Source organism: Poromitra crassiceps (assembly GCF_964638095.1).
Source record: "Poromitra crassiceps genome assembly, chromosome: 8".
Taxonomy (NCBI): Eukaryota; Metazoa; Chordata; class Actinopteri; order Beryciformes; family Melamphaidae; genus Poromitra; species Poromitra crassiceps.
This window is the reverse complement of record NC_139629.1, coordinates 42,270,142-42,279,245: the sequence shown is the minus strand read 5'-3', so window position 1 is coordinate 42,279,245 and position 9,104 is coordinate 42,270,142. Positions and strand designations below refer to the sequence as shown.

At 42.8% G+C, this 9,104-nt stretch overlaps 2 protein-coding genes across 6 annotated transcripts; one reads left to right on the top strand and one right to left on the bottom strand.

Moving 5' to 3' along the window:
- Nucleotides 1–2,465: 2,465 nt before the first annotated feature.
- tardbpa (TAR DNA binding protein a) lies at nucleotides 2,466–6,995 on the top strand. Of its 5 annotated transcripts, none has more exons than XM_083642084.1 (6): nucleotides 2,466–3,198; nucleotides 3,388–3,551; nucleotides 3,634–3,786; nucleotides 4,223–4,393; nucleotides 4,500–4,584; nucleotides 6,366–6,995. In XM_083642084.1, the coding sequence occupies exons 1-6, from the start codon at nucleotides 2,958–2,960 to the stop codon at nucleotides 6,572–6,574; spliced, it is 1,023 nt and encodes a 340-aa protein (XP_083498210.1). In that variant the 5' UTR covers nucleotides 2,466–2,957; the 3' UTR covers nucleotides 6,575–6,995. The 5 variants fall into 5 exon arrangements, with proteins under 5 accessions (XP_083498210.1, XP_083498212.1, XP_083498211.1 ...); XM_083642086.1 differs by lacking the exon at nucleotides 6,366–6,995 and adding an exon at nucleotides 5,398–6,279 and having other exon boundaries at nucleotides 3,634–3,774; XM_083642085.1 differs by lacking the exon at nucleotides 6,366–6,995 and adding an exon at nucleotides 5,398–6,279.
- Nucleotides 6,996–7,892: 897 nt separating this feature from the next.
- Nucleotides 7,893–9,104, bottom strand: LOC310780726 (somatostatin-1B-like; the record flags this gene model as incomplete). The annotated part of the gene is made up of 2 exons (XM_083641235.1): nucleotides 7,893–8,081; nucleotides 9,000–9,104. 2 exons carry the CDS (start codon nucleotides 9,102–9,104, stop codon nucleotides 7,893–7,895), a joined length of 294 nt encoding a protein of 97 aa, XP_083497361.1.

Sequence of the window (9,104 nt, the reverse complement as noted above, 5' to 3'; positions counted from 1 at the left end):
TGCCACCTACCATTTGGACACGTAGCTTCCATACTATATGCATATTGGCCACTGACCAGTTTCAAGGCTAAGAATTCCCCTTCTTTTTCCATTACCTGTGTGTGAGCCAAAACAATGCTGTTGAATCAAAGATAATCCAAAGCCTTTCAGTTGTAAAGTTGTCAATGGCCACTAGGTGGCAGGATTCTGCTCGGAATCTGCTTGTTGTCTTACTTGCACAGGACTCAGGATCTCCCTCCTCCTTCCTTGGACTGTTAAGTCTGGTCCATTCATGTCAGTGTTGACCTGGATCAGACTGGCATCCTCCAGAGCGACAATAAGGTTCCCACTCAGAGACAGTGACCAGTGCAACTGTAATGCATCATGCAAACACACAAACTCAGAGAGACAGACAAGATCTCTCTCTTTCTCTTTCTCACCCATCCACAAACACATGTGTATTTATGATGTTTCCCTTACTTCTGTTCTGGGCAATTCAACATAGGATAGATTTCAGTGATTACCTCATTATCCCAGCTGTCATGGGGAACCTGTCTGGTCACCTGTGGAAATGTTATGACCAAAAAAGTTCCTATTACTTTACGCAATACAAAGCTTATCACAATATCTATTCCAGCCATTCCCAACCTGTGGGGCGAGCCATTAGCCTTATTGCAAAGAGTCCATTTTTAGTTTCTGATTGCTGAGTGGTGCTGATGGTCAGCTCCTTTTACAGTTGAAAATAAAAAGTGCTCTGAGTCTGAGAAGGTATTATTTGGCCTCCGTACGGTTTATGGTCAGATATGGACCACGGACATCTCTGAGATTAGTGGACCATGAGTCGGAAAAGGTTGGGAACTGCTGCACTATTCAATGAATTGCATATTACCTGAATATACTCTGGGTCACACTGGATGTGTTCTGTGTTGGGTAGAATAGAAACCACTGGACACTTCATCATGAAACTGGGAGGTCTGCCTCCAAATCGATTGATCCTCTTCACCAAATTCAAGATAAGGAAATTGTAGCCATGCTAAACAGTGAGAGCAGAGTTACAGCGAAGCCCAGGGAGCATTTCAGAGGAAAGATTCAATGTATTCTATATCCCAAACAGTGAGGCGTATCCATACCTGTTGCCGGACAAAACATCCAGAGTAACTGACTCTGAAAACATAGTTCTTGTCTGTGTCTTTGTGTAGTGAGAATCCACAGGCAGACAGCTGGAGGTTAAGATGATCCAGGGACGCAAGGTTGGCTGGTGAAAATAAAAAGATATTCAGAGATGATCTTTTTTCCATATCATAAGTTCTGAATGTGTCATGATGAACAATTACCTTGAATCCGTAAAGCCCCTGACAGCCAGAGTCCCAATCCTTCAATCCTCACACTGTGGATCCACATCTCCATATATTCTGAGAAGCATGACACGTCTCCTTCTGAAAATACAAATATTTTCTCAAAAACAGTGTGGAGGCACCATTGACAGTTGCAGACATGATAGAATAGAAAGGTTACCGGTTAATTTGACTGGTGGTGGATTATCCATCCAGTCTCTATTCTGAATGCTAATCACCGTTCCCATGATGACACATTGTAAGACACTGTAGAAAGAAAGACAATTATTTAAATTAGCTTATATTTTAAGGATGGCGAATAGTTTAATTCACTTGTAGTACAGTACAGCATCATGTTACTCACAAAGTTACAAGCAAGATGTCAAATTTGATCTGATCCATGCCAGTTCCACTGAAGAAAATGTCAATGGGAGGTCTGACCATTACCATAGCCTATTTATAAGGGGACTGATGTCACGGAAAGTAAAAAACAACAGCTGTGTTTGCTTTAAGTCGCCTCTTTTACTGTTTGTGTGAAAAGCAAGTGACAAGGGCGGGGGGGGGGGGGATCAGAGTGGATCCAGCAAGTGTGAAAAAGAAGTGTTTAAGCAATTGTTTCAAAGCGAAATAATTTTTTACGTGTTTTTTTTTAAGAATGTGTAAATAGTGATAGTGACATTACTTAAAATGATCCGTCTCACTTTATATTTTGTGAATGGGACTCGGGTCTGGTCACATTTGGAGGTTAAAATCAACATAATTAATATATCACCCTCTGTTCTGATAAGTTTGCATAATAGCATAGCACCCATAATAGATCCATGATAGCACCATATAGCATTTCTCAATGCTCCCCTTTTGTTTGGGCTTCTATGGTGAATCTGTAACGTCAGGGGTAGATCATAGTACTGTAATCATGCTCACTCAAAGTTGTGAAACGCAAAATATTTTTTTTAATGGACTCACTTGGCTTTCAAATATTTACTTTACCACGTTAGATCGCTATTGGTGAAATAAGGCGCAATTATTGGCTAGATGCATTGATTATATTTGTTCGCATCCCTACAGAAAATAATAGTGTGCTCTCCCAACTCGATGATGTCATCTCTAAGACGAGCAGCCATTTTGTTAGCGAGCTTGAGGCTAGAAAGATTAGCCCGCGCGCGTACAGCAGAAAATACTGCAATCTGTTCTAAATTCGGGATTTAGTTTCACCGAGTGAATCAATTGGTTTCTGTCGTCATTTACGTGCGATAGTTGACCACACTGTCGTACTTGTGAAGAGGAGTCGTGCGTTTGTTGACGGAAACACGGAGCACGAAGCTGAGCTGTCCATTCATTTTTGCAAGCGTGTCTCTGTTAGCTTGCTAGCTTGATAACTTATCAAAGGCAGGCGCCGAAAACACGCAACGTTCATGGCCGCCAGCTATCGCATTGTTGAAAGAGTTTTGTCGTGAACGTTCGCTTTCTCGCTGTTTTCTATCATTTTGTACGCGCACAAATCCACATTTGTTTTGACTACGTTTGCGCCATAGGTAGATTGTTAGTTCAGCCGGTTAGCAAAAGTTAATTTGAAGGGCTATTTGCATTCGGTCAAGCTAACGTTACAAAGCATCTGGATCGAGGCCTAGCCTAAAGGAGACCATGTCGGAGTTGTACATTCGGGTGGCTGAGGATGAAAGCGAAGAGCCGATGGAGATCCCTTCAGAGGACGATGGCACCGTGTTGCTGTCTACAGTAGCAGCCCAGTTTCCTGGGGCTTGCGGCCTGCGGTACAGGAATCCCGAATCCCAGTGCATGCGAGGTGTCCGACTGGTCGAAGGGGTCCTGCATGCACCGGAGAGCGACTGGGGAAACCTGGTGTACGTGGTGAATTACCCCAAAGGTGAGACTGGGTTTAGTATGTATGATGCCCGACCGAGGTTTAACCATTAGCATGTAACATTAGCTTGATTGTTGTCTGCCACCATCACCAATGGTCAAACTTTGCCTCATTTAAAGAAGAGTGCTGTTTACACTTGAGGGGGTTCTTTACTGATGCATTGCAAGGTGTAACGTTATCCTTTCATTACAGACAACAAACGGAAGATGGATGAAATGGATGCTGCCTCCGGTGTAATAGTCAAACGGGCTTTTCAGAAGACATCAGATCTCATTGTCCTCGGGTTGCCATGGAAAACATCAGAGCAGGACCTGAAAGATTACTTCGCTACCTTTGGGGAAGTCATCATGGTGCAGGTAAAGATATCACATCTGCATTTTATAATCAACGTAATTGGGTAATTAAAGAGAGTGACTCATCTTTCTCCATTCTCTCCAGGTCAAGAGAGATGTAAAGACCGGAAACTCCAAAGGGTTTGGGTTTGTCCGCTTCACTGAGTACGAAACACAAAACAAAGTGATTTCACAGAGACACATGATCGATGGAAGGTGGTGCGATTGCAAACTTCCCAACTCTAAGGTAGATGATTGGGTGGGTTTCAGTTCATTTACAATAATATTCACAGCATATCTGGGCTGCCAGCAGTCCTCAGACACGTTGGTCAAAAGTTGAACATGCAAAGAAAAAAAGCAAACTGACACTGAAAATGATGTGTGAGTCGTGATGTGGTCATTGAAGTGGCTATAAGATAACGTGCATTATATGATTTGAAATTGGCAAACAATCAATGTAAACGTTCCAAAACAATTGTACTCTCCCCCAACAAATTTGAAAGCAGGTTGTATTATTTGATGACTGTAATTTTTTTGGTCAGATAGCCCCTGGCCCAAGGATCAGTTGATAACCTTTCGCTTTATGGTTTTTGTTTTTAGCATGAACTATTTACTGTTGGGGAAAGTCCAACATCTGGGACTTTAAAATATTGATTACATCATGGCATGCTATGTATGCCTCTTCGTCCTCTCAGGCAGGTCCTGATGAACCCATGCGCAGCCGTAAGATCTTTGTTGGCCGCTGTACCGAGGACATGACCACCGATGAGCTGAGGCAGTTCTTCATGCAGTATGGTGAAGTCACTGATGTCTTCATCCCCAAACCCTTCCGGGCTTTTTCCTTTGTCACGTTTGCCGATGACCAGGTAAGGTTCTCTCTACACGTCAGAGTTTGAATGTCAGTTGACCGCATGAATGCCATGAATGCGTGAATGTCAGTTGTGACCATCTCTTCCTCGCGTCTTTCCACAGGTCGCTCAGGCCCTCTGTGGAGAGGACCTGATCATCAAGGGTGTCAGTGTGCACATCTCCAACGCCGAGCCTAAACACAATAATAGTAGGCAAATGATGGATCGAGGGCGGTTTGGGGCTGGTGGGTTTGGTCAGGCTTATGGCAATAATCGTGGTGGGCTAGGGAGCAATAACAGCGGGGTTAACTTTAGCGCTCTTGGTCTTAACCCAGCGATGATGGCTGCTGCCCAGGCAGCGCTGCAGAGCAGTTGGGGCATGATGGGTATGCTGGCTAACCAGCAGGGGCAGACCGCCACAGCAGGCACAGGCACAGCTGCCGCTACAACCCGAGACCAGACCTATAGCTCCACCAGCACCAGTTACAGCAGCCCCAGCTCAGCTAGTCTCGGTTGGGCTGCAGGCACTAACTCGGCCTCCAGCAGCGGCTTCAGTTCTGGCTTTGGCACCTCTATGGAGTCAAAGTCTTCTAGTTGGGGAATGTAGAGAGCTTTGAGTTGGTCTTTTTGTTTTGCTATTAGGCTAATCTGGTAAGTATACCAACAGGGGGGGGGGGGAACTAGTCATATCTCATGTCCCTGTTATTTAAAAATATATTGCCTTTCATTTTGTTGATGAGAAAATGTCTACATATATGTGACGATTATGTAGCCAAGCATTGAATGGGTGAAGTGTTAAGTTTGTTAGTGGGAACTGCCACACTCTTGTTTTGAGAACATGTTCCTTTGAGATATGGCTGTGCATGCAAGGTATATATTTCTGAAACATGCACGAGTATCTCCAGAGCGCCCCCTGCAGCCAGTTGATATAGTTTAACCTCTGTATGCAGTTGATTGTATCTTTTTTGTTTGGTTTTGTTTGACGTTTTATGGAACCGCCTTCATGAAAATCTCTTCTACAGTTCACCAACTCTTTTCCAATTTCCCGGGAGGAAGCGCCTCATGGGCCGCAATGTTCGACAGCTCTCAGTATCAATTCCCTTCTTCCCATGTCTAAATGCTTTGCCATCAAAGACCACAGCTTCACTCTGCGTATACTGTGTTAGACGGTGGGTGTTGTCTTTTTCCTCTCCACTTTTTCATGGATATAGAAAATCTTGTCTGATCTGAAGGCTTTTGAGATGGAAGTGGGATTGGTGTTGGACAGGGTGAGAGACTGAGAGTGAGCGAACGAACGAACGGGAGAGAGCGCAAAAATGAAAGAACGCACGTGTGAAAAGGACTGTTTGTGCAAGTTTTTTTTTTTAAAGAGCCAAATGCCTGCGAGAGTTGAGAGAAGAACCTGTGGCTTTGTGCGAGTGTTGAGAGGACGAAGCAAAGTACGAGTGTGTTCCTAATGACCATCATCAAGGACATTTATCACATCTCCAGATCCCTAAGATCTCTCCTATCACTCATTATTTTCTATCAAGCTTAAATCTAGAAAAAAAAGAATAATGTTAAACGCTTTGAGTATTTGTATCCTCTCGTAGCTTTTTCTTGCTGTCTGATTTGCTGTGAATGCCGTGTATGGTGTGTGCTTTATTTTCTCCTTGTTATTACCACCCTTTTCTGTGTGAACATGTGACATGGTGTCGGTGAAGTCTGTGTGGGAGAAACACCGGGGGGGGAAGCTTGAAAGTGTGTGTAAGGTTTGCTAAGTGAGCTTGGTGTGACCTCAGGTTTGAAATGGCGAGTGTTTGACATGTCCCCACTGAAAGTTTGTGTTTGAAGTGGTTGTGAATGCATTTTCTATGTTTTTGTGAATCAAAGGGAAGTCTCCAAATAAAACTGAATTTGACTAGGTATAATTCCTTCTTGACAGCGACTTATTTTTGACTTAATTGACATTAATTAATTGAACTGCCAACGCTTTAATTCGCATGTATAGGGACCGTGGACACGGCCAGCCCAGGTTTTCGTCCGAATCCAGATTGGAGTCTGTTTTGGGAGAAGCTGAAGACTGGAGTGTGGTGGTGCATTGTTGGGTGGGCCAGCACAAGCCAGCAATGGATATGCTGCACGAATGCCTTAATCCTGAAAAGGATCCTCTTCACCTCACTAGCAAGAACCCTGGACCACCCCGTATTGAAAATTTAGAGCGGACCGTACCTAATTGGCCAGAGGTATTTGTTGATGCCTTCAAATGAACAAAAGTAGGACCAAAGCCACACCTGCAGTTTGGCAGTGATCATGCTTTTCTGTCTGTCGCCCTAAACTGTTGTTGAACACCAGACCTGGCGATGATCTCCAAAAAAATTATTTGTGTCAGTAAATGCTTTGTCCTAATAGCCACTCATAACTAACGGTTACTGTCGTAACTAATGGTTACTGGTATAACTTCCACATTTTCCCTCAGGTTTTCTTTTCATGTGGTCATGTACTTTTTTTAAAACCATGATTGTAAAGTGTTTGGAATGTGTAAGAGTGGAGTCAATTTTGCAGATTTCTTTTTCATTTTGACATGCCAGCAGGAATTCACACTTTGTGTATTGATATGGAATTATTTTTAGTCCAACAAGAGTGTAAAATAAAGGTTTGAATTTTTAATCCCCTGTGGTTCTCTCTATGTAGATAAGGTGTAGTGTGATAGCGTTGTGCTTAATCTGAGCTATTTCAGTCTTTGGACGTTTACCCATTCCCTCCTATTTGGTGCAAGGGGCAGGTGTAATTTGCTGTTCAGCCTTCTGGTTGTGCTGATCTACTTTGTTGTAGGTGTTGGAACAGAAGAAACGTTAAAATGATAGCTTTGTTACACCGGATTGTATCAAGGTAATCCAATGTCAAACGTCTTTGTAATTTGTGCTTCTCTTGTCCTGATGTCAGTACACTGATGGAGGATGATCATTACTCTACACTGCAGTAAAGTATGGGCATGTACCCTTCCTAGACCTTTTAAAATATAGGACTAGGACCCCTGAAGCCCAGCCATCAGGTCATTTCCTTTGTCTTGCGGCTGAAATGCTGTTGAGATGCTGTCAAAAACAAATGCATTCTGAGAATGTTTTTGAACTGTAGTTTACTATATTTTAAAACTATTCCTGCTGGATGTGATGAACCAGAGCCTATATTTTTCACCTACCTGTGTTACGAAAATGGCCTTTTCTTGGTGATCCTACAAAATGGGTTAGAATGTGCGCTTGGTGCTTGAAGTGTCTGTTTTATGTCTATCTGGATGATGTAAATACAATTACAACAACTTTCTTGGTCTTTATAGAGAAAAGCTAATGGATGATAGTGAAATTAATAAATGTCAGAGGGTAACAATTTATTTTTACAAATTAAGTTAATGCATGTCCAAGACCGTACAATTAATAGTGCAGAGTCACAGATAAATAATCATTTTCTAATTTAATTCAATGTTGCAGTCATTAAGATGGGATTGCACACTGTGATTCGGTATGCTTTTGCCCCACTGCTAGCAGGTTGAGAAGGTCTTCCAGAAGAAGTTCCTACAGGGTGATCTGCTCCGGGATGAGATGTGGTTTCTGAGCGACCTCTCCTCCAGCTCTTCGTGGAGACGCCTCCCTGGATCCATGTACTCAGACGGTAGCTGATTAATTCCTGAAAGCATCTGCTGCAGGTTCCTCTGCTCCTCAGCCAACTCCTAGTGGAGGAGAAACTTAGACTCAGCTTTGATGTTTTATACCATTGGTTTTCAATCCTCTGTCCCAAAAGGTAGTATGATGCACCTGGCATCCCAAGTGTAAAATAGTCCCCTGATTAGGTGACTAGATTCAGCAGGACTTTGGGGTCCGAGGAGGACGATTGAAAGCCATTGAACCCTAAAACCTCTTAAGGCAGCATACAACACAGGCAGTGATGCATCAGTTTATGCACTTACAGTCCTGGGTCTTGTGTAGCTCAGTGTGTCACACGTGGCACCAACACAGCTGCGTTTGACTCCCGCTGGGGCCACCCATGCAGAATACATGGGCACTTGTGATACTGCAACATGCTTTGGACAAATGGCAAATGTTATGTCTGGTCCCTAGAGCTGTGCCATTTTTGTAAAACTACTTTGATACTGTACATACAAATTGATATAGTTAAAGGAACACTCCGCCCATTTTCAACCAGCTTTGTATCATTAGAACATCAGTAGTATATCAGAAAACTGTAAACGGTTTTGAAGTCTGTCATTTAATTTGACAGTTATTGAGTGTTAAAGTGTGGACCAGTGACATCACTGGTCCACACTAACTCAAATTAATAACTCATTAACTCAAATCAACTCTCAATAACTGTCAAACTATTCATCATTCATCTAGTTTGACAGTTATTGAGAGTTGATTTGAGTTAATGAGTTATTAATTTGAGTTAGTGTGGACCAGTGATGTCACTGGTCCACACTTTAACACTCAATAACTGTCAAATTAAATGACAGACTTCAAAACAGTTTACAGTTTTCTGATATACTACTGATGTTCTAATGATACAAAGCTGGTTGAAAATGGGCGGAGTGTTCCTTTAATTGGAAACACAAAATGTACTGTTGATATAAAATCCTAGCAAATCAACTCACCTGATTGTGCAGAGGTCCCAGGTTGTCCTCTATGGGCAGGGCAATATTTTGCCTCATAGCACATAGTGTGAACAGCAGATGGACTAGACGCACTCCTACTCTCAT